Source organism: Chelonia mydas, chromosome 5 (assembly GCF_015237465.2).
Source record: "Chelonia mydas isolate rCheMyd1 chromosome 5, rCheMyd1.pri.v2, whole genome shotgun sequence".
NCBI classification, from domain to species: domain Eukaryota; kingdom Metazoa; phylum Chordata; order Testudines; family Cheloniidae; genus Chelonia; species Chelonia mydas.
In genome coordinates this window covers 100,343,728-100,369,721 of record NC_051245.2, presented here as the reverse complement: position 1 = coordinate 100,369,721, position 25,994 = coordinate 100,343,728, and the positions used below count along the sequence as shown (strand labels likewise).

At 43.1% G+C, this 25,994-nt stretch overlaps 1 protein-coding gene across 2 annotated transcripts in view; it reads right to left on the bottom strand.

The window, feature by feature from the left end:
* RCL1 (RNA terminal phosphate cyclase like 1) overlaps positions 1–16,099 on the bottom strand; it is a 45,389-nt gene extending 29,290 nt beyond the window's left edge. Inside the window, exons 1-4 of one of the 2 annotated variants that reach the window (XM_007065597.4) lie at positions 15,721–16,099; positions 9,552–9,623; positions 8,553–8,728; positions 545–619 (exon numbers count right to left, since the gene is read on the bottom strand). In XM_007065597.4, coding sequence (XP_007065659.2) covers positions 545–619; positions 8,553–8,728; positions 9,552–9,623; positions 15,721–15,970 — 573 coding nt within the window. In that variant the 5' untranslated portion in view covers positions 15,971–16,099. Of the gene's footprint in view, positions 1–268; positions 373–544; positions 620–8,552; positions 8,729–9,551; positions 9,624–15,720 lie in introns of those variants that run through there. The other variant, XM_037901887.2, reaches the window with a different exon arrangement.
* Positions 16,100–25,994: the final 9,895 nt, after the last annotated feature.

The window sequence follows — 25,994 nt, the reverse complement described above, 5'->3', positions numbered from 1 at the left end:
CTCCACACCCAGCCCCTGACTCAGCTCAGACCCACATTTTGCGATCTGCCAAAGGTACAATTATTAGTGGATTGTGGGAGAGAAGCCTCCCCAAATTGGAGGCAGCCCTGAATTTGCATAAGATGTAGATTCAGTGGCTGTCTGGCTCAACCAGTGGTAAGGGATGGGGGAAGAGAGAGATGATCCCACTATCAGTACCTAGGGGTGGGAAGTGTAAGCAAAGGAAGATGGAAACTGAAAGGACTGAAGAGAAGGAAATGATGCCGACCTTTTTTGGGAGAGGCAGGAGAACCTGGAGAGGAAGGAGAATGACTATTCTTGCCATCTTCCAATCTCTCCCACTCAATAATCTTGGCATTTCTCTCCCCCACCCTAAAAGGCCAACAAGAAGGGCAAAGAATTTTTAGTAACACATTTAATAAAACCTAGTGATGAGAGTACATCTCCTAAAGACAGAAGAGGGCAGGAAACACGTAGCTCTGTGTGAACCAGGGCAAAATGTCATTTCAGACAACACTAAATGGAAATAATTAAAAATTATTACCTTTAGTTCAAAACCTTCACCATCGATTCCAAATTTTTTCAGCAAGGGCAGAGCTGTTGCCTTAAGTACATCCACCTACAGTAAAGGACAAAAAGCCAACCTCTTTACTACCATGAGATAAAACAGGCAATATTTATGTTCAAAGAAAGTTGAAGAATCATGTAAAGGGTTTTAAAGGATAGTCAATTATGAGCAGTCTAACGGTTCAGCCTGGGCCCTCCAGTCTAAACAATACGTACATATTATAGACACAGCTGATGGTGCTGCCTACTATTAAGGTTGCCTGAAACTTCTCATTATAAGACCGTGTTTTCAGTTGCTTATGACTTTGCCCAAACTTTAACTGTTTGGACTGAAATTTCCCACACTGGATGTGTGCACTTTCAATTGTTTGAAAGTTGCAGCAAAAACAATGCAGCTGCTTTTCAGAATGAGGTTAAAGAAAAACACATTTTGTCCACGTTAAATTCTTACAACCATTTCTTTGAGACACCCTAGCACCTCCAGACTTTGGAGCAGGGACTTGAAATAAGGCAGGGGGAGGATGACAGGGAGCTCACCCTGGTACCAGGGATGCTCCTTTTGCTGGTTCTGTGGGAAAACACCCCCCAAATTTGGCCAAGTTGTGAGCCTAGGAATAGTTTCAGTTTGGATATGTTCAGTAGAGACTTGAGAGTCTGATAGTCCTCTGAACAGTCCGTCTGCACTGGGCATGCTCCAAGTCGAGGGCTGAGCAGGACCTTCCCTGCAACTGCTGCTCTTGGCTGCTATGGGTAGCTGTGGCACTGGGCACCAGAATTGAGAGCAGGGAGACCATCTGTTCTTCACTCTCAAAGCTCCTCCTGCTGGTGCCCAGGCAGCACTGAGGAAGCTACCTGAATGGAATGAGAGAGGACAAGAGCCAGACCTGGGACAGCAGCAGAGAGAATGACCAGAGATGGATGAGGGAAGACTGGAATTCAGACAGGAAGCCCCCACAGGGAAAGTGGGACTGTCTGGGTAAAGAGAGTGACATTGGGATTGGAAGAGACAAGACTAGATATAGGCCAGGTGGTCTGTGACCACTAGAACCCACTCCCCTCCAGAATCTGCAATGGAACCCAATATTCCAGAGTCTTACCATTCCTTGGCTGAGAGCAAATATCTGTGAAATCCACTAGCAAAAAAGCACCCCATCTCCAGCTAGTAGCTGGTCCACATAGATGACTGCAACCTACTTTTGCTATCAGTTATTCTGCTAGCTCAAATGGCAGACATTTTCAATGTGGATCTAAAGGTTCAAATCCTATTTCTGAGCAATGTGGGTGTTGATATGATGCCACAAGATGGAATTTGTTTTTGAGTTTTGTTTTTTAAAAACCTGGGACGTTACATGTGAAAAACTATAATAAAAGAATGTTAGACTTGCAAAGTCGAGGACTAAAGTTAGGATATTACATAATTAAGGTTGTCTGTGCACCCTTAATTCAGCCCCCTTGTGCATGAACATCATGATACAGATAATCAAATATGATTCTTTTAGCATAAGTTTGTTTATTTATACACACACAGGTGCCTAAAGTTTTGAAAGTCCTCTTGAAATCCTGACAAGTTATCAGAGTTACACAATGCTTCTCTCTCTCTCTCTCTTTTAAGAAAGTGTTCTAGTTCTGGTAAAAAACAGTCCTACTGTGCAAGTTAGGAAATCCCCTTTTGCAATCCACTGGGTTCAAAATACTCCTAGAGGAGGTATCTATGGGGAGAGCATGTTATGACCATACCATGGGACCAGACCAGCTTAAAGTCCAAGTTTGTCTTCAACAACTGCAAGACATTGTAACACTGTAGTTCCCAAACAAGATCAGGATTGTACTGGGCACGGTACAGACATATAATATAGACTGTCCTTCCCCCAAAGAGTTTACAATCTAAATAGAAAAGACAAGTGATGGGGTCCAAAGAAGGACTATTATTCCCATGATACAGACAGATTAAGGGTTTTGCCCAAGGTCACACAAGTCTGAGCAAAGCTGAGAGTTGAACTCAGATCTTCTAAATCCCTGTCTAGTGCCTTAATCACACAACCATCCCTCCTCCAGAGCCTTAGTTGTAAACCACAATATACTGTCAAACTCTACCAAGGTTTGGCAGCCATAACAAAACTCAGGACTGCATTACAAAAATGCTGCCAGAATTAATCTCTCTGTCCAGTGGTTACACTTATAAAGGTTAGCGTTTGTGACCAAATGTATCCTTGTTTTTCTTTTTATTGTATTAAGAAAACAAAATCATTTTAAAAAGCTATTCACTTGCCAAGAAACATTTAAAAAACCATTTTAATGAGATGACAACCAAAATGAACCCTAACAATAGGTGATCCTCCTTCTCCTAGATAGCCATTAGTTAAAACTCTCCTCAACACAGCGCCTATCCCTGTTAACACAGATAATGCTGGCATGTTGGCAGAGTCTCAGATTGGCTCCTGCAGTAATAGAAACACAGGAAAACAGGATTTAGAAAACAGAAAAGGACAAAAAGTCAGCAGGGAAAAATTTTGTTTTCATGTTTTTAAGAGGGGATTACAAACAGCTGTTGAATTTAAACAGATTATTGGAGAGTTTGCTTTTTAATTGCTCCCCAGCTAGAACCCTGTATAATCAACTTCATGCCAGTGTGAACAACATTTCAATTATAAAGTCCTGGAACCCAAATCTTATAATGTTAGCACTCAAGAGCCAAGATGAGGTTAAGGAACTGTTACGGGTATATATTTTAAAATCAGATTACTGCAGTCACGATACATTTGCAGTATGTCAGGATAATCCCAATCTGTTTTCCCCTTGTTTGCATGTTATATTGGTGAGATGCCATCTCCTCCACTTCATAAAGAGAAAAGTTGCCCATAGGCATAGGGGTATTTTGAGTGGTCTGTAGCTACACCAACTCTGGATGTGAGTTTGGTAAATCTCACAAGATAAGGGGCAGGCCTGGTCAGACCATCATGAAAAATCTAGAGTATTGTAGAGCATGGCCTGGGTGACCCAGGAGAGGAGGTGGGAAGGGAAATTCTGCCATCCCAGTCTCTTCTCTGTGAATACTCCAGCAAGGTGGTAGGTGCATGCTGCAGCTAAGGATGCTGTCTTTCTGGCAACTGAAGTAAAACTCTCAGTCACTGAAGTCATGTCACTTGCAACAGTGGGCGCGTCAATATCTCGGTTCAGCATCTATCCAGTCTGGAACATTTTCCCTGCAGTTCAGTTGGCTTCAGTATCTTCCACTTCCTGCCAACGGTTACACGGTGTTGCTGCCTGCTGCTAAACAGCAGTTTGTTTCACCCCAATGGGTATGTGTGCACGCACAGTCAGAAAGATGCTTTTGCATCCAAGGCACTATGGGCCAGATCCACAGCCCAGGGGAGTCTTTCCACAAGTCCTCCACTTATGGAAGGTATCACCTCTCCTCCCATCTGCTTCACTAGTAGCACCTTCCCTGGCAGGAGGAGGGGTTTCTACTGTACCCCTTCTCCCCTTGCTTAGGGAAACTTATTGGATAGGGTGAGGTCTTTGGCGCTCCCTTGGAGGGGGATAAGAAGTCAGGCATCTGCTGCTCTCGTTTCTAGGCCAAGGAAAAAAACAGCTAGAGCTCAGCAAGAGGCTGCAGCTGAAGTCAGCCATGGAAGGCAACTGAAAGGTATTAAGAGCAGGAATGCTCCTGGGCCAACCAATGTGAAGATAGCAAGGGGCGGGGAAGGAACGAGCCTGGCCCAGGAGAGGTGAACAAGACGAGCAAACAATCTTCATTCTCCTTGTTCACCAGCCCAGTGTAGAGAGCAGGAGGAATTAGCAGGGACTGTTGCAGCTACTCCTCCGACCCACTTGCTCTGCAGCTGACCTGAGGCAGAATGAGTGGGGTTTCCCCTACAGGCCCGACAGTGTAAGAGCAGCAACTGCCCTTGCCACAACAGTGACCTTTGGTTAACGTCTTAAGGTTTTCTTCACAGCTGTAAAGGCTGGGATCAAGGAGTTTGGGGGTTTGCTTTTCACAACGAAAGCTTAAATTCTGCAGGTGAGGATGAGATTGGTTATACTCACTTGGGGAAGCTTCCCACTCAGCTCAGGCCAGCCAACCCTAGCATAAAGATGTTACATCACAAAAAACGATAACATCCTATTGACGACTACAAAGGAAAAAGCTTCCTCAATACACAGAGGCTGCTCTCTTTCTTGTCCACATATTAAACTGTGATGGACAGATTCTCTTCTCATGCTAATTACAGTGGGGAAAAGCATTTTTTTTTAAAGCAATCATTTTAGTTAAACGAGTGAAAATATGGGTGAAAATGCTGAGGTAATGTCCATTTGAAAGCTACTGGCTGTTAGAGAACTGGTGTTTTCTTTCAGATGTACGTTGGGGACTTAGGCCTTGTCTGTATGTAGATGTTGCACCAGTTCAATTAAAGTTGGTCTAAAAATCCAAGTGCTAGTTAAACCCATGCAAACCCCCTGCATGGACACTCTTGCACTGGTCAACTTACTGGCATAAGCCAGGTTTAAAAGTGTCTATGCAAGGTTAGCTTAGATTCTGCAGATGAGGATGAGATTGGTTACTCTCACTTGGGGAAGCTTCCCACTCAGCTCAGGCCAGCCAACCCTAGCATAAAGATGTTACATCACAAAAAACAATAACGTCCTATTGACGACTACAAAGGAAAAAGCTTCCTCAATACACAGAGGCTGCTCTCTTTCTTGTCCACATGTTAAACTGTGATGGAGAGATTCTCTTCTCATGCTAATTACAGTGGGGAAAAGTATTTTTTTTTAAGCAAATTTTAAACTATCCATAATATGTAAAAGTTAATTTACTCTTTTTAATAAACAGACTGGATCTTGGAGCCAGATATGCAGATGGATAAACTAGAACACCATTTTTTGGACAAATTGCTGTAGCTTTTCCACGCACAGCTCCAGAGCACCATCTGCTTATAAAATAATCAAAAACCAAGTCCATTTAAGACTAAATCTATATTTACCCACAAGGACCTCTATTCAGGACAGCATTGAAGCACGTGTTTAAGATCTAGTCTACACACACAATTCCATTGGTGTGATAAGAAGTGTATTTTTAAATCATTTTAGTTAAACAAGTGAAAAACCTTGCATAGACACTTTTAAACCTGGCTTATGCCAGTAAGTTGACCAATGCAAGAGTGTCGATGCAGGGGGTTTGGATGGGTTTAACTAGCACTTGGATTTTTAGACCAACTTTAGTTGAACTGGTGCAACATCTACATACAGACAAGGCCTAAGTCCCGTCTCAACAAGGATGTGTTTTCCTGAATCAAGCCTAAATGTTTAGATATATGTCAAAGCTTACTTGAAAACAGCATTCAAGTTGGGGTGCTTTTGCCCACTGAATTTTACAGGGAAGATTTTCTCCATCACCGTTAAAGAGAGGCAATTTAAAATAAAATTGCCTTTTTTTTTTTTTTTTTTAAACATTATTGGTTCAATGAATATCTAAAATAGCAGTAAATGAATGATGAGAGAAAAACATTTCTTTTTTCAATTTCATTCCATGCCATTTGACAGCCCTTTGTGTATAACTAGTAACGCTCTCTGGAAATTCTATGATAGAACGTTTTTTCCGTCCAAGAATGCCAAATTGTCAAAATTAAAACGTTTTGTGGAGACTGTGTGATTCTGCCAGAGTTACAATGTTCCAGGTTTCCTGGCAGCTCACCCGCCTGGCAGCCTTCCACGTTCTTGCCTCTTCAGCAGCAAATCTGGTGTCCTGACAGGGAGCCGGGAACAACTGGCTCCCAAAGACCACAGCTCCTCGGTAGACTGGGTCTGCCAGGGTCTGTGGCAGCCCGCCAAGTGGACTGTCTCAGACCAGGTATTCCATTCTCCTTCACACAGAAGTTCAATTTTTTTTTCCCCCATTCCAAATGAGATTTAAAAAAAAATTTTTTTAAATCCTCCGTGAAATAGAATTACCTTTCTCCACACAACTCTAATACCCAGTTTCCATTTCCCCTCCCATTTGTGTGGATGCTTACAAAGGAAATAGGAAGAGAAAACATTTTTTTAAAACAATAAGAAAATGTAGTTGTAAACCATAAATACTGGCTGGGGGACTGAAGGGCCAGTCTAACATCTGCAACTGTACACAGTGCATTTTTAAACTGGTTAGATTTCCATCTGAAAGCATCCCTTTAATCTAATCACAGGAAGGATGGCAGTCTCCAACGTACATCTGAAAGAAAACACCAGTTCTCTAACAGCCAATAGCTTTTAAATGGACATTACCTCAGCTTTTTCACCCATATGTTTTCCTCACCCCTCTTCCGTAATAAGACTACCGTTTTTAGATTGAGCACTGAACTGTCACTAACACAATTCATGGCAACTGTGGTTAAGTTCAAAGAGCCATTTGAACTTGTGTTCTTATTAGCTTCTTTCTGAACAATCAGGCTGCTTCCTTTCTGCAAGCTGGCTTGTAACTGTACAGCAGCTGAGTAAATTATGTACAGCGCTTTTGCTACTGTAACTGAATTAGTGTTGCATGTCCTTTGTTTCAAATGAACTGTGGGCTTTATTTTAGCATCAGTATAATCCTGCACAATGGAAACAATAAGAAGCATTCCTACTTCACATAAAAAGCCCCTCAAAACTTCAGAGACAACTTCCTCTTTTCATAGTACTCTGGAGAATCAACCTCTCTCATCCTTAAGATTAGGAAAAGCAAACTTGGTGTGAGGGACAAATGGCAGGGTGCAATGTGAAGCCTAGAAGGATTGCCCAGGAAAGGATGAGAAGCAGCAGAGAACTGAAGTCAGCAACTGGGTTAGAAGCTAGTGATGGGACCAGGATGCGGGGGTAGGGGGAGATGCAGAGAGGGGCTGAAATGGAAAGTGTCATAACTGAAATAATCTGAAGGGAGCCATATGGGCAGAAACATTCATAGATATTTTGGCATTAGATGTTCTATAAACAGCTGTCCTGTCTACCTTGCTTTGATTCTTCCATCTTTCACTTCTTTTTTTTTTTGCCTTTTGTTGTATTTTGGTCTCTCTGTCTTTCAGTGGGCTTTTCCTTCATTTTACGCTTGTCTGCAGTGTTACCTCATCACCCACCAACCCTTATTTCTCAGCGTTGTATTCTCCCTTCCTCCTCATCTTGTCATGTTCCCCTCTCATGTCTGCTCTACTTCTCTTTGTTACATTATTCTTTCCCTCTTGGTTTCTCCTTGCATTTCTTTCTAAATCAATAGAAGTTAAGCACTGAGGCACTTATGAAAATTTCACTTGGGTCCCATCTGCATATTTAAAATCTGGCCCTATGATCTTGTCACAGGGGGCACACACAACCCCATACTCAGGGCAGGCCTAAAAGTCTCACTGCCAGAAACCAGGAGGTGAAAACAAGGGTGGATCACTCCAGCTGCCCTGTTCTGTACTCTCCCCATGAAGTTCTGACTCTGGCCACTGTGGGACACAGGATACCGACCAAGACCATGGTCTCACCCAGTATAGCAGCTATTGTGTTCTTATGGTCTTGGAAAGAGCTGTTGAGCCCAGCAAGGGGCTGAAAGAACTGTGGAGTGGGGGAAAGACTTATTTTGATTTACGCTAATATCTGAACTATGATGTTGCTTAAATACACCAGACCCCCAAAAACTGGGGATAGTTCACTTGCAATTGGCTGGGTGTAGTTTTGGAGAAGGCCCCATAAGGGACAACTAGGGCAGTGGCAGGGTGTGACGCTGGATCAGTAAGACCCTGGTACAGATCTAAAAAGTCTCTTATGCGTCTAGCTTCTCTGATCCCGATTTTGTTTTGTCTAAATGCTGAAGGAGAGTACACTGACTGAAATGTGGTGTTTACTTCCTGATTAACCTGATGGCTCCCGAGACATAACGCAGCACAGAGCATGGTGAATCCTACTTAAAAATACAGTGGGGTTTTTTGTCGATGGGGAGGGAAGAAGAAAAGAGTTGTCACGGCACTTAATGAAGTTTCGTTACTTACTGAAGGGTCTACTTGATCGTTCGTTACTCCCCTGAGGACGATTCTTAATGGATGTTTCATGAAAGGTGCCAAGCAGAGCAGACTTTCCAAATAATAGCCAATACTACGGTGGGGGCTGCAGTCGTGTTCCAACACCCCCCCGGACAGAAGACCAGGCTGATAATATAGGGTGGTACCTTTAAAGAGTGAAGAAAAACAAGTGTCACTACCACACTAGAAACTAAGGAAGTGTAACACTCTGATACACAATGATGTCCACAGTGGGTCAATTCCTGGACAGAGAGGAATCTACAACAGAGGCAGGCAGCACTTCCAATGCACTACTCCCAACCCCACTTACCTCAGCAACTCACTCTGCAGGGCTTCTCTCCATTAGAGATTTCTGTACCTGGGCACATGCATCAGTGCAGATGCCCTACACTGATGTTAAATGGGGCTTACACTGTACAACTTACCTCAGTTTTTCTATGCTGGGGGAGCAAGAGGAAACTGCACTGGAGCCTTTATTTTTATTTAAAGTTAATTTTAGTGATGTTATATTACACCATCGAGGGCTCACCTCGGGAGGCTACAGTCTTGAGTTCAACAGAGCCATCTCATCTCAACTAAAATAACTGGAAATAGCACCCAGTGCAGCAATTCCTAATGCAGGCAACCCACCAGAAGGGCCACCACCACCTAGTGAATCATTGCCACTAATTCAAGTTGTGACACAAACCAAGAATTCCCCTCCCAGAAAATTCCAAGTTATGACTGATTCATATTTCTCTGAGCCACAGCATTATAGCAGAAAGCAAACTTAATGGAACATGAATCACTGTTTTAGAACTTCCTGGCTTTGGCTTGTTCTTATTCATCTCAGAGCATTTGTGTATTTAACACTTGGTCCTCTGGAAACAGATCACCATCTAACCTGTCTACCTCCAGCAAAGAGGTCCCTTCTCCCAGCTCCAAGTGACATACCATGGAAGAAAGGAACAGAGAAGAAGAGATAGTTACCTGTTTGGTTTATCTCAATCCTAGAGCCATTGGTCACTTTGTCAATCAGTCGTATAAAACTTGCTTCAAAATCTGTTGGGGTGGAAAAAGGGTTGATTTTCTTTAGGAAGTTATTCCTGGAAAAGTATTCAGCATTCATGAGACACATGTCGATAAAGCTCTCTCTCCTCTCAATACCCCTGGGAGGATGAAGATAGACAGCTGGCTACTATTACTCCCAATTTTAGATATGCGGAAATAGAGGCACAGAAAGGTTGAGCGACTTGCCCAAGGACATGGAGGAAGTGAACATCAGGGTTGGGACTACAACTCAAGAGTTCATTGCTACTTGGAGTTAGGGACCTCCTCTCTCTTTCTGCATACGGATACTGGTAAGAGAAATATTCCTAATAGGTTTATCAAATGGGATGTTCTCCAGAAATGGCATAATTCTGAATTTACACAAAACCACCAATGAACCCTCTTTCATGAAGACTCCATGAAAAAACCATGACTGAAGACACTGGAAAATGCTTAGAGCAGAGCAAAACAAAAGAGCACACGTGTCCACATGAGAGAGTGGGAAAGGAGGAGTCTAGGCAGCTGAGCTGAGCTTGCTGGTTTTTTACAGTAATCATTTCACTGTTACCTTGGCCTCCTCCACTCTTCACCAGTTTGCTGTCTCCCAATACTTCGATTGCAAGCTATTTGGGACAATGGCCATCTCTGCATTACTTGTACAGGTGCAACGTCTAACACAATGGGGCCCTGACCAGGACGCGTACATGCTACAAGTTAATAACCACCAACAGTTTTTTCCTGTAATTATAAGTTCTCTTTTTGAAGGATTTTTAAGCCTTTTGTTACAGAAGACGACTTCAAAATGCAAAGTGCTGCTGCTAAAGAGCTGTTAAATAGACACCATGAAAAATCCCGCTGGAAAATTTTTATCTGCTGTTTCTACAAACAACACCTGAAGTGACAATAATAAAGATTAAAGAAAAATATTTATTTTTCCCACCTACTTTCCATTTGTTTACTCTGTGCATTACAGCACTTTGCACAGACTTAGTTGCTCAATTTTCCAGTTGTGGACTCTCTTAAACAGCAACAAGAAAGCAGTGTTTTGTTTCGTTTTTTAAAGTGAATATAGCCAATCCACCCCATATGAAGGGAGACCGAGGAGCAAGTGTAGAACCTGAAACTATGTTGAAAACTTAAAATCCAGTCAGTTTTAAAAAGTAAAACCATCCTCTTGTGAGCAGGCTGTACAACTCTAGCTAATAAGTCATTAAATTAATACAGCTCCTTTTTAAACTGTGACCATGTTTTGCTTTTTACTGAATTACTTAATCTACTGATCGAAGTGGTTGCATAAACCATTAACTATTTGCCACAACTACTGTTCCAATTATTCACTATTCATTAATCAATATTTACATGCTGTAGATGGTTGCTATCACATGGTGTTGGTTCCACTCTCAGCTTTGATGACTCTTACACTCACAAAGCTTTCAAGATGGCACTGTGGTGATTTCCAGGGTGAATGTGTGCTTACGGGAATATTTACAATCTTTTCTGAGAACAGCCTTGCAGACAAGATTTCACTTGCACAAATATTCAGTCATGAAAATCAAATAAAAGGGGTTGCAAATACCAATGCAAATTCATTGTTTTTCATTTGAAAACTTTTCTTGCATTAATCACAATTCAAGTATTAATCCACCTTGGCCAAAAATAAATAAATAAATAAATGCTGTATCTTGTTAAAAAGGAGTGGCAAAAGCTACATCCTCTACGTCAGTGGTTCTTAACCAGAGGTCCGGGGACCCCTGGGGGGGCCATGAGCAGGTTTCAGGGGGTCCGCCAAGCAGGGCTGGAATTAGACTAGCTGAGGCCCAGGGCAGAAAGCCAAAGCCCCACCTCATGGGGCTGAAGCCTGGGGCCCAGAGGCCAAGGACTGAAGCTGAAGCCTAAGCAACTTAATGACAGGTTTCAGAGTAGCAGCCGTGTTAGCCTGTATCTGCAAAAAGAAAAGGAGTACTTGTGGCACCTTAGAGACTAACAAATTTATTTGAGCATAAGCTTCATCGGATGCATGCAGTGGAAAATACAGTGGGGAGATTTTATATACACAGAGAACATGAAACAATGGGTGTTACCATACACACTGTCTCCTGCTGGTATTAGCTCACCTTACCTGATCACTCTCGTTACAGTGTGTATGGTAACACCCATTGTTTCATGTTCTCTGTGTATATAAAATCTCCCCACTGTATTTTCCACTGCATGAATCCGATGAAGTGAGCTGTAGCTTACGAAAGCTTATGCTCAAATAAATTTGTTAGTCTCTAAGGTGCCACAAGTACTCCTTTTCTCTAAGCAACTTAGCTTCATAGGGCCCTCTGTGGCAGTTGTCTTGCTTGCTACCCCTTAATGCTGGTCCTGGCTTTTATATGCAGAAAAACAGCTGTGGTACAAGTGGGCCAGGGAGTTTCTATAGCATCGAAAAAGGTTGAGAACCCCTGCTCTACCTCCTACCAACCATGTGACTGGGGCAATAACATAGTTAAATAGTATTACAGCATTCAACCTGAGTAATAATCTTTGAGAATTTGGTGGTTTTGAGAGATACTGTTGGAGCCGGGACATAAGTGGCTGCGTACAGTGGTTGGAGCACGAATCAAGCCAAGGGTCAGAGCCGGTGACAAGGGGCAAGGATCAGGAACAAGGCAGGAAGTCAGGCCAGACCAATGTAGCAACCAGGTAGAGCCCAGTTGTGCCAACAACTTCCTGGGCCTCTCTTTGGGTTTAAATAATTAGTCCTGACCAATCAGAGGTCCTGGAGTTCCTCCACTCAGGACCCAGGAAAGGCCTCCCAGAGGAGCTTCAGGTTTCATGATCTCTCCATGCAGCCAAACAGTAGTGAGCTGCTGAGTGGGAGTAGGGAGCCAACAGTTGACTGGGAACTGAATTGACCCAGGTTTAAGACCTGTTGGTCACGACAGGTACAGACTTAACCACCCTGTAGACTGAAGTTTTCTACTTGTCAGGCACAGCTGTGGCTGTGCAGGCCTCCCCACACAGCTCTGCCATGTACTTGAACCCTGACACACGAGGAACTGAGTTTGTGGGAGGGGGGTAGCTTACTCTTGATGAAGATTCATTCATTCATTGAACAAGGGTGTTAAATAGCTATGATGGTGTCTATTGTAACAACTATGATGGTGATAACTATGATAACAACAACTATGATGGTGTCTATTGTAATTTACACCCAGAACTAGACTGAAAAACTCTCCAACAAACTCATTTCTCAGGGACTGCCCAAGCAAAGAAATCCTAAGACACTCAACTGGAATTAGATTTTTTTTTAAAAAAAATTCATTTCTAGAGTGCCATAGATGTACACAGTGCTGTACAAAAATGGAGAGGGGTTCCTGCCCTAACCAGCTCAGGGTTCGCTCTTAAAGCTATACACATTGTGGGAAGCTCTTTGCAATCTTTATTAGATGGATTTATTTCCATTATCTTCACAGCTAGCTGCAGCTATTTGGCCTGAGGGAAGATGACAGCAAAGAGTGAAAGAGGACCATTTAAAATGGTTGAGAATGGGAAGCAGACACACAGTCTGAACAAGCAATAGGCACGCAGGACGAGGTGCTGGCACCAGCAGTCAATGAGTGGGACCATTTGATCCAGAATCTGAATGGTTCCTGGAGCGCTCAGTCCTACTTAGAGGCAACCCATCCCCAGATCTGGCAATTCTAGTGAGCAAGGTCTGTGTACTGTTTAATCAGGGGGTTAGAATCACCCATGCCACTTCATTCTTGGCATCTTCTCCTTTCCTCTACAGTATCAATTGATCTCTCTGCAGCAGCAAAAGCCACAGAACAGACAGAATGATCTTCCATTGCCTAGATGAGCAGAGCTAACCAATGGCCCAGAGGAGAGGGCAGTGAGATAGAGCGAACAGGGTCACTGGGAGGGGTAACCTGGCTCCAATTTGGTCTATGACTGAAGATGCTTGGAAGATGACAGAGGATTCTGATGGCAATCTGATGAAGTTTGAGTGACCAAAAGGACTAATTCATTAGAAGACGGGGGCCCATATATCATGAGGGTCAAATGCTACCCCACTGAAGAATGTAAAGGCTTTTAAATTCATTGCACAATCACAGGGAATTCCCCACTTCAAGGCCATCTATGACAATTCTCATGATAGGAAGAGAGTCAAGGAAATGGGGGTCCACTGCATCCCACGGAAGCCCTCTGATTCTTTCCCTCTCCCCATTTTCTCCTGCTTTGTCATCACACAATGCACAGCACCTCTAAAACATCTCTTAGGGCTTGCTTCACTACAAAATTGAGGTGACTTAATTTAGATGGACCTACAGCCACAGTTAGACAATCTAGATGGACCTAATCTAACACAGTTAGATGAGGTAAACTACCTTAGGTCAACCTAACTCTGTAGTGTAGACCAAGCCTGACTTTGGTCCCTTTCATCTCTTCTGTATCTTTTTTGAGTTAAGGGGACCAGAACTGAACGCAGTATTCCAAGTGGCAGCCATCCACTGATTTAGGACAGGACTTTCAAAGAAACCTAAGGGACCTAGATGCTCTAATTACAGTGAATTTCAGTTGAAGTTGGACACCTCGGTATTTTAGACTCCTACAAAAAATCCCAGCCTTATTCAATAGCAGTATACTATTTTCTGGATTATTTCCTACCTCATTTTAAATACAACTTAATGCTGGTGGGGGGCGGGGAGAGCAGGGTGTTTGAGCACTGCTAGTTGTTTTCCTTGAACTGTGCACGGCGACACCCAGCTCTCTTAACCCCTTGCGTTAAGAGTTAATTCAGAACTCAGCCATGTATATAGCATCATCGCTAACAGGTCCCTGGTCATAACAAAGCACTCTCTCTTGGTGTGCAAATAACTGCAGTTCAGCTCTAGAAATGACATTGGCAGAAGTCAAGAGGTTTAGATTGATGAGGAAAACTGCCAGCCAAATAATTTACATTGAGCTCTTTCAGATTAACAGATCAGGAAACACCGCAAGATAAGCTGCTGCCAAAAATACAAGGCCAGCTACAAGTGTTCACCCTCTATTCCTGGAGAGAAGTCCAAGAGAAGATGCATAAGATTTAAGGGTCAAATTCCTTATATTTGTACCAAATAGAATCATATCGGGGAATAAGCTTTATAAATAAAAATACTGAACACCTGATTAAGGGTCTTTAATATTTCACATCATTAGTAAAATGCCTTTGTCCCTTACAAGTAGTCATGATGCCTGCATCTATTTCCTGTGACTTACACTGTGTTTCAGAGCAGCTGCATCTCAATTCACTAATTCGTTAAAACATTTCACAAGAGACTAACTGCAGTGCATGGGACCAGAGAGAGTACATCCATCAATGCCCACTGTTACACCGTACCGATAAAGGGACTGGACATATAGCTGGTCCATCCAGTCCCACCAGTTCAGAAATGGGCCTGCTTGGCTTGCCAAACCTTGCTCCAATCAAGCTGTTAGTAGTTATCTTGACAATCTTATTTCAAACTTTAAAACAATTTTCACTTTGGGATCTGCAATAAACCCTGGGAACATACTCCTGTTATTCACAGGTATAGCACTAGGAGAGCAGTTCAATTCAAAGAACTTCACTGGCACAGCAAGAGATGGAATTGCTGTTTTCTTTTCTTTTTTTCTACGTACTCTTAGGACTCTGTCAAAGGTAGATACCATACATCAAGCATGCTCTCGGGAAACGGCTTCAGAGTGTAACTGGGGGCAAGTCTTTTAGGGGAACCAACAACATAGGATTCAGCTCCTGCTCCAAGGACACCAGGCAAATCCCTGACAGAGTGGTGAGGTGACAGCGACCCATGCTCCCTGTCTGGAGGAAGAACCCACATCTGCTCCCCCCAACCCAAGCGAGTTATGAACGAAAACAAACCGCACTTCGGATTTAGTGCCTCCTTTAAAAACAACAGCTCCTTCCCCCAACACCGACCCCAGATTCAGATTGTTTCCATCACACAAACCCGTCCCACCCTCCCCCAAATCATTGCCCCGCCCCAAGCCCCCCACTCCCGAAAAAAACCCTCCTCTCCCGCCCAACCCCTCTGCATGCCACCCCCATGCACGCCCTCCCTAGCCCAGGCAAGCCGCCCGCTACCTCTGAGGCCGGGGTTCTCCTCCTTCGCCCGGATCTTGCGGATTTTCACCGGCCTCCCGCTCAGCGTGGACAGCACCAGCCGCTGCCGCAAAAAGTTGCACCCCACGTAGCTGAGAGAGTGCGGCTGGCTCGCCATGCTGCCGCCCGGCCGCCCCCTCGGCGCTGCTGCGATCGCGGCGCCGCTGATACCCCGCGGCAGTGCCCAGCGCGCCCACGTGGTTTGGAACAGGAAGACGGAACGCTGAGACATCTGGGTCAAAGGGGAAGGGGGCGGAGCCTCCCCCTCTCAGAGGGAGAGGGGCTGAGTTGGAAAGTCCCTGGTGGGGATGCGGCTCAGCGCTGGTAGTGGGCAAGATAACAGCGGCAGTGCGGTGGCAATGATGGGGATAGCAGGACGGGTGTTAGTAGCCAGAACAGCAAGAGCCAGACTGGCAACAGCCCCATACCAGTGATAATACCAGAAGCAACAGCAGCAGAGTTAGGAACAGCAGCAGCAGGAAAAGCAGTAATCGGAGCAAAAATAGCAACAGCAGTAGTCAGAATGCAGCAGCAGAAGCCATACCAACAGTTACTTTCAGCAGTAGCAATAATCACAGCGGCAGTGGATCAGTACTAGTAATAATAGAGAAATAGGCATCATTGCCACAGTATTAGTAATAAAGGCCCTGATTCAGGAAAGTTCTTAAGCACAGGTTTCAGAGTCGCCGTGGTTTTCGCAAAAAGAACAGGAGGACTTGTGGCACCTTAGAGACTAACCAATTTATTTGAGCATAAGCTTTCGTGAGCTACAGCTTAACTTTGGGCATACCTAAGCACCCTTCCTAAATAGGGATGTTTTCCTGAATCAAGACCAAAAACAGCATAACAATAGTAATAGTAGTAAAAGCACCTATCTGTAGCCATAGTGAACCATCAAATCAGTCAGACGCAACTGCAAAGGCAGGATATGAGAAAAAGCTTAAAATTTGTTTTAATGTATTTAAATCCTTTGAATTGGTAATAATAAAACAGAATGTACCATTATGTTACATCTTCACAAACTAATGTAACTAACTAATGTAACTAATAATCAATGCTACATTATTTTTATTGAGAGTCATATTATCCACATTCTACATTATTATTGCTATTACACATTGTGGGTTAGATCTTCTTTTATACTCCTGTGATGGCTACCCAAATCTTGGGTCCAGATACACAGGGGAGGGAGGCACTGTATGCTCACTACTCCCCCTTATTCCGAACATAGGTGGGCAGGCAGGCAGGGATAGGGTGAGCCTTGGCTCTGCTCCTAATGTGCCAGCCAACAAAGCTGAGACAGGGTGAGACTGTGGTGTAGTATATGTATCATATGACTTTTAAAAACAAACTTTGTATTTGTGGATAATCTAAGTACTATACCCAGATGTACAGACACTCTCTTCTCAACCTGTGTTTTACATAATTTTAACATTCACTTTAATAAAGTTGCAGCAAACTACTATCTCCTTGGACAAGAGGCTGGGCAGAAAGGGGACTGTGGCTCCGGAACTACAGTTCCGGGAGTGGTGTAGCATTCACCACCCCTTATTTGCAGCTGTCCTTGTGGCACAGTCTAACCCCATTAAAAATTATCTAATGGCTGCATAGATCTGAATTTGGATACTAAGTTTGGAAGGCACTAAGGGTGAGATACTGGGAGGGAATGGCTAGTGTTGCTTGCTTGAACTGCACTCATGACGTATCTTTAATAGTAATCATGACAAAGATGGTCTTCAGTGGAACTACGTGTCCAGGAAAGTATGGTCACATGAGTAAAAGTTGCAGTATCAAGCCCCTTAATAGTGACATGAGTCTTCTAATATAGGGGAGCAAGTATACTGTCATCACATGGAACCCCCTATCAGTAGCAAAAAGCTAAGCTAAAGTAGACAAAATGCAAAACAAACAGGATCTCAAGTTCTCATCATAAACAGTGAAAGACAAATACACCAGAAGGAGTCCTCCAATGGGATTATTTTCAGGGCCAACATCACAAACCCTAGCACTGGGTCAGCTTTCAAGGTGCTGCACCTCAATTTTGGGGGAATCTCAGTGACCAAGAGGTATATCCTCCTCCAGTTGGTCAGAGAACATGAAGCACATGAACATGAAGCACTCAGGAAATACACTCTACTACTGACACTCAACTATCAATTCCTGGTTTTGCTTTTGTGTCTTTTCTCCATCATAGGCAACATAAGATGGCATCCTACATCATGGAACATATTCCAGCAACTCCAGTTTAATCATTAGGTCTAAATGATGTAACTGAATGGTAGGCTATAAAAGTGAAAGACATTACTCTTATTGGTGTCTATAAATCTCCATCTGCCAACTGACCAACTCCTCTTCTGTCCACCTTCTCAGGACCTTCAGTCTACTGTGATGATTTTAATTCACATTGTTCCCACTGTGGAGTAAGGCTAGAGGAGTGGATGTCAATAGTTGACTTGCAGCTTCTATATGATCCTATTGACTCAAGCAATTAGCCTATATCTGGGGTCTTGAAGGCTTTTACCAATAGGAGAAATTGGTGATGGAGTCAGTTATTTCTTTGATGCACTCCTGTTTATTTACAAACAATGTACATAAAGTCCTGTTGCCCTGAGTACAGCAGGAATCAAAGAGCAGGAGACAGTTTCTTTGCTGACAATTCCAAGCCTCTTTCAGCCAGCACTCTACTATAAAAAAATCTCTTTCTAGGCTTTTTCTTGGGACCATGCTCCCAGTGCTTGGTCTGTCTGTCTCCTTGGATTTCTGCTGCTTCTCTGGGAGTTTTTGCTGTTTCTCTTTGCATACACAGGCCTGGTCTACACTGGGGTGGGGGTGGGGGGGATCGATCTAAGTTACACAACTTCAGCTACGTGAATAACTTAGCTGAAGTCAATGTACTTAGATCTACTTACTGCGGTGTCTTCACTGCGATAAGTCAATGGCTGACCCTCTCCCATCAACTCTGCCTCTCTCATCAAAAGAGAGAGAGAGCCTCATTATGAGTACACAAAAGCAGTCCTTAAGGCTTAATTACGTTCAAAACAAAACTGACCGACACAAGTGCTCCCCAAACTGCAGAATGTGTTTCAAAAAGGAAGAGTTGGTGGAGCATGTGCTGACTCCCTGAAAGAGCCTGTCTGAGAGAGAATATATGAACAGACAGACACAATGAGATCGCCAAGCATCTGCATTGGAGCCTTTGTGGCAGGTATGGAGTTAAACGAATGATGCAGTATTACAACCACTGAACTGAAAGTGCTCTAGAGGATGAAGAGGCTAAGATTTTATGGGATCTGGCAATTGTCACAGATGGAATGGTGCCCGCAAACAGGCCAGACATAGTCATTATAGAAAAGAATTCAAACAAGACCATGCTAATTGATATTGCCATACCAGCAGTCAGAAACATTAAAAAAGAAACAAGGAGAGAAAATGGGAAAATATGAAGAACTCGGTCATGAAGAGGAATGAGTATGGAAAACTGGAACAAAGATGATCCTAGTGATTATTGGAGTACTTGGAACAAGCCCTATGGGTATGAATGAGCAGCTCAAGAACACAGGAGTGCAAGACATCACAATCAGTGACCCCCAGAGGACAGCACTCTTAGGCACTGTGAGAATTTAAGGAAAGTCAAAGGAGAATGAGTGCATTTGAGCACGTAAAATGCAGGAATTCTGTCCAGGGTTTATCTACCCAAACCCATGGAGTCAGTTCATGGTCAGGATTCATTGGTGATTTATGGGGGATAAATTTTAGACAGTAACTTTCTCCTTTTATGCTTAAAGATTTTGTATGTTGTGAAGGCTATCAAAAAAATTCCTATGTTGTAATACTGAGGGATAATAATTAACTACTATTATCCGTAAAATGGAGATAATAATCCTTATGATGCAGGAATGCTATAAAAATTTGTTAATGTTTGTAAGCATCCTGCAGATGAAAATCACTGCGTATACTAATTATTAACTCTTAATTCCATATCTGACTCCATATGTGTGTGTTTGGTTTACAACTGTGGTGTTTGTATGGTATGTGGCCATAGATATTAACAGTCCTTAGTAGCACCGTCATGTTATGCTGTGTCACTGAATGATTTTATTTCTCTGAAACCCTTCAGCTCTGTATTTATTGGCATGTAAATAATTCAAATCCTAGAGTGAAATGCGGTATAAGGAGCCGGATACTGTCCCAAGGCAAGACGAAATCCGCTTCTGGATGCATTTTCCTTCAGGCAGTGCTATCTTTTTAGTAATTTATCATTGGCTGCCTTGCTCTGCTGAAATATTCTTTGAACTGAAGGAAAATTAAGCAGAAAAGCCAGCCTGGTTTGGGAGCACTAGTCTAATTCCTGGCCCTGCAGTCAATTTCTTTAGTGGTGCAGGCCCACTTTCTGATGTAACTGAGAGCAGAAGTTGGCCCCTCGTCTTTTGGTCTGCGTTGATCAGAGCATGGAATACTGTAGACATAACAGGGTCAATCTGTGTTGTGTGCTTGTGTTTAGAAAAAGTAGTTTCCTTTATCACACAAAAGCAAGCCTGTAGCCAATTAAAGAGCAATACGGATCTCTTTTGAAGGAAAGTCTTAACCTGAAGGGCATTAATGGCGATGGGGGGCCCAGAGGACGAGGTGTACCAAGTGGGGTAAAATCAAGGAGGACCCTTAGAGTTCCAACAAAGCAGTGGCCTAGGAGTCAGCACTTTGGTGCACAGTTCTCAGCTCTGCATTGATTTGCTGCATCACCATGGGCTAGTTACTCTGTCTCTGTGTGTTTTGCCTCTGAAATGGACAGATTATTTACTGATTTTATTTATTACGAATTAAAATGGGCACTTCTGTGTGCACTGTAATGTATAAAATGTGTCCACTTCCCAAGTTGCATCTTCATAACTAAGAACTGTATACAGTTTTTGCTACAGTTAACCAGCAGAAATGGAAAAGACAACTAAACTAACCCCCAGCCCATATACCTCACACTAGGCAAATGCTTGAGGAAAGAGATGGGACTTGGATCATGCACTGAATGGTAACTCTGAGAAATCAGTTCTTGGTTATGTTGCAGTCACTTTGTGCTGCTGCTCCACCAACTTCTCTGTGGGAGAGCCATGTATGAATCCTAGTCCTGGGGCCAATTTCTTTTCTCAGTTACACCAGCCCCAGCTCAGAGCTCTTGGCTCTATCAGACCAGCACAGAAAGAGCTGTGATGTCCACTGAGAATGAACCATACCAGCCACCAGATGTTTAAATCTAGGGACAGTCATCTTGAGGGGGTTTCAGCTGATCTCTGCTGGCAGAGTGGCCCCACAGACTTACCTATTTTATAGGAGTATTGTGAGACTTATTTAAAAGTGCTTTAAGAAATTCAGGTGAAAGATGCTGTAAAAGTGAATAGTATCCTTCTTTATTTTCCCCACCTGCTTTTCAGTACATAATCACTTTTTAAAATGCTTGTATTAATTTGTTATTATATGGCCTGCGAGAAAGCGTAAGATCGTGCATCTCTTGAAGAGACTATGTTCACTGCAAATCAAACTTCAAGACTCATACTGCCAACTTTTTTCAGGAAGAAGGAGGCAGTTGAAGCAATACTTACAATGTAGAATAATACATAGATTGCTGTGATTCGTGTACAAAAATAACAAACAACCCCCCAAACACCTCTCCTCACTCATTGTCAGGGGCCAGACCAGCTAGGACTAGCTGCTGGACTGCTCCCTGATTGCTAGGCAAGCAATGAGCGCAGCTGCACTGCCTTGGAACTGACAGCCAGTGGCCACAGAACCCTGACTGGTTGCTGGTTTAGCAGCCCTGCTTATAACCTGGCCCCCACAACACATCAGTGGTTGCTCAATGTGTACCCTGTCTCTGTCTCCAGCTCCCTCTGGCTTCAATTCCTAGCTCTGCCTGTGGCTTATGACTCTGGTTGATGCTCTGGCATTTGGCTTCTGTCTCTGGTACTGACTGTTGGCTTGTTTCTGGACTTTGCCCCCCTTGAACCCAGCTCCAAATAGTATGCTGAACTCTTGTTTCAACCACTAGGCCTGACTGTCTGTAGCCCAGCTGCCAGCACTCATGAGTGCCGAATGGAACTAGGCACCTTAGAAATATGTCACATAGCTCTCCAATCAGATTTGCAGGCACAATTATTTCACTTAGAAACCAAACCAATCACCATGGCTAGAGGAGAAGCTTCTTATTGCTTCAGTGGAGTGGAGGAAAAAATTAATGAAGCGGTGTTGCCAACTCTCATGATTTTATCACAAGTCTCATGATATCTAGTGTATTTCTTAAAGCCCCAGCTCCTGAAATGAACTGATTAGGTGAGAATCTCAGCTTTTATTTTCAAAAATAAGTTTCTACCTGTTGTGGCTTCAGAGAGAAGCTGAGTTTAACCTAGAAGGTCAGAAACCAGAAGGCAAATAAAAAGATCCCTAAGCATATATATATATATAAAGCCAGCCTCGTGGGTTGTTTTTTTTTTTTTTTTTTTGGAAGCCTGATTCATGATTTGTGAATGCTTAGGGTTGGCAATATTTTCAACCGGAAAAATAGTGCCACCAGAGCAAGACGTAAAGTAGCTCTGTGCACATGGAGCAGAGGAGGTGACGCTGCAGTGTGAGGAGAAGGGCAGTGCAGAAACAGGAGCTGTAGGGTGGAAGGGGGAGAAGAAGTGGTATAATTTAGAGCATGGATAATGACAAATCAAAAGACAAACTAATTTTGAATAATAGTACTATAATTATTTCCAAAGGGTGCTGGTAATATCATAAATCACAAGAGTGAGGCTTAATTGGTTGATGCTGTCACCAGAACTTCTTGAACTGAATTATGAGACTATCTATATTTATAATTATAATTTATCATTCACTGTCTATATTTATTTAGGTAGAAAAGTTACTCCTGGAGATGATATGCTACAAAATGGCTTTACATTGTAGAAGTTGGGAAGAATCTATGAACTAGGTAACGTAACCAATATTAGCTTTCACTTATTATAATAATTATTTATTAGTTATTAGTTGTATTGCAGTAGCAATTAGGAGCATCAGTCATAGAGCAGGACCCCATTGTGCTTGGTGCTGTCCAAACACAGGGGAAGGGGAGAAAGCCCCAGAAAGTTTACAGTTTAAGTCACTGTTCAATCTATACCCTGTTACTATTTTAAGGCCTGACACTGCAACTCTTATTCATGCAGAGATCCAGTGGAGGTCATGGAGACTGCATGAGTGAGAGACTGCTCATGTAAGTAAAGGTTGTTAGGGCAGGGCCCTTAGTATGTAATGAGTTAGGGGCAGGATCCATTCTGCACTGCATATTGGTGCAAAATGAGGCAGAATCTCTCTGTAATGGGCCATCTGAAACTCTGCCCGGTGTAAGGAGCTCTCAGCTAGCGTAAAGCTGCATCACTGGCTCCAGCATAGGGTGGTATGTCAGGGGACAGTGGAGGTGTATCTCCAGAAGACTGGAGAAGGGCAAACATAATACCTTTCTTTAAAAAAGGAAACACAGAGGACATGGGGAATTATTGGGCATTCAGCCTAACTTTGATACCTGCAAAGATACTGGAACAAATTATTAAACAATCAGTTTTTAAGTATCTGGAGGATAATAGGGTTATAAGGAATAGCCAGCATGGATTTGTCAAGAAATAAATCATGCCAAACCAACCTAATTTCCTTCTTTGGCAGGGAAACTGGTCTAGCGGATGGGGGGGGAAGCAGCAGATGTGATATATCTTGGTAGTTTTTTGTTTTTTGTTTTTTTTTGGTAAGGCTTTTGACACAGTCCCACATGACATTCTCAAAGCAAACTAGGGAAATGTGGTCTAGATGAAATCACTCTAAGCTGGGCGCCATAGGCATGCACACGGGGTGTGCCCAAGCACACCCTAATGCAGGGCAGAGTTCTGGGGGGGGGGGGGGGGGGCAGAGGTAGGGCAGCTCTGCACACTGTCTCCGTCCCTCCTCCCAGAGCTGACCCGGTTCCCAGCCCAGGGGAGATGCAGAAGATTGGGCCAACCCTGCAGCCACTCTGCCTCTACCCTTGTTCTGTCTGCTCCCTCTACCAGCCCCTTTGGTCTCCCTGGGATTCCCCCTACCATTACTCCCTCTGGGTCTTCTTTCTCTGGAGCGTCTCATGAAGTAAAGTTGTTATTACAGGTTCTTATCTCTGTAATGTATTTAATTTTGATGTATTTATTAAGTGTTAATTAATGCACTATGGGAGTCCCCCTTCAGCCCTCTGTATAAATTGATCCTCTTCTTTCCATATGTTTTGCCCATAGGGTTTTCTGCAGCCCTAGGGCAGCCAGCAATAACACCTGCACCTTTGCAATGGGGTGAAGGAAGGGGACCATGAGATCCCTATTTATTTATGTGATTTGCAAGAAGTGTTATCATTACTCAGGGTACCAAATGTGTTTAAATGATATAAGTGCCCTGTAAAATCCCAAAGCAAGCTCATTTTCATTTCTCATATAATAATCTCATATACAGTATACACACATTTTTCATTAATTATATGAGTTGATTTTATTATTAATAATAATAATAATTATTATTATTAACTAGGTTACTGGTTTTTTTCAGTGTGGAAAAGTGTGCTATTTTACAGGTTGAATGACAGAATGACATAATGCCCCCTACCTCCCACAATGTCCATCACCAAGTCCGATAACTTTGTCAAGTGTCCATTGCGCAACATGGTGGTGCCTAGCCCTGTCCCATTCTTCAGGGGGTCAAGGGGTCCAGGGCAGCCTGGGAGGCTAGTGGGGGGCCTGGCGCTGGCAGCAGCAAGTGACCTGGCCCCAGCCCGCTCCACTCCACCCCACCGGCTCCCAGTGTTGCTCAGGGGTGGGGGGGGGGGGGAGAGGTGGGGGGTGTGTGCTGGGGCCAGGTTGCTCGCTGGTGCCAGGCCCCCTGCTAAGCCCCCAGGCTGCCTTGGACCCTGTGTCCCCCTGAAGAATGGGACACGGCTAGGAATTGGATCAGTCTTCCATGTTCCAGGCCTTTTACAAATCTATTCAATGCTTTGCCGTCTTACCTGTTACAAGCTGTTCATGTGAAAGAGCCTTTTAGAAACTAGCACATGTAAAAAACAAACTAAGAAGTACAATGTCCCAACAGCACCTCGACTCACTCATGATTTTGTACATTGAACAAGAATTGGCTTCGTCAGTTAATTACAATGATGTGATTGAGGAATTTAAGTCCATAACACCTGGTGAGCAATGTCTCATTCTCAGGAAGATGAAGAAACCTTAATCTGTTTTGGTCAATTTGGGTTAGCTCATTATCTGGTTAAAGATAAAGATCATGAAAATTGACTGTATCTTTGTATACGCCTGGTTATCACTACAGCAAAAATTTGGTATTTTGTGTCTCATTTTTTAAGTTTGTATTTTTTAAGTAAAGTTTAGTTGTTAATTTAAAAAAAATAAGTTTAGTTAAGTTTTAGTTTCTTTAGTTTGTTTGATGAATAAAAATAATGTCCCTTATGACTGAGTATTCAATAAACGTTCACCTTTAAAATAAATAAATAAAATTCCCTGGGTGCACACCCTAATGAAATGTGCTGCACACGCCTATGGTGGGCACACAACTGGTTGAAAACCGTACTCGGACAGCAGTTATCAATGGCTTGCTGTCAAATTGGGAGGGCGTATCTAGTGGAGCCCCGAAGAGATCAGTCCAGGGTCTGGTACTACTCAGTATTTTCACTCCTGACTTGGATGATAGAGTGGAGAGTGTGCTTATAGAATTTGTGGATGACACAATACTGGGAGGGGTTGCAAGCACTTTGAAGGACAGGATTAGAATTCAAAACAACCTTGACAGATTGGATAATTGGTCTGAATTCAACAAGATGAAATTCAGTAAAGACAAATGCAAAGTATTTCACTTAGGAAAGAAAAATCAAATGCACAACTACAAAACGGGGGAACAAGATGGTGGTAATGCTGAAAAAGATCTGAGGGGTTATAAAGGCTCAAAAATGGAATGAGTCCTATTAAGGGGCATATTAAGAGGAGTGCTGGATGTAAGACATGGGAGGAAATTGTCCTGTTCTACTCGGCACTGGTAAGGCCTCAGTTGGAGTACTGTGCCCAATTCTGGTGGCCTACATCAGCAAATATGAGGACAAATTGGAGAGAATCCAGAGGAGAGCAGCAGAAGTGATAAAAGGTTTAGAAAATCTGACCTATGAGGAAAGGTTAAAAAAAACCCTGGGCATTTTTAGTCTTGAAAAGAGAAGACTA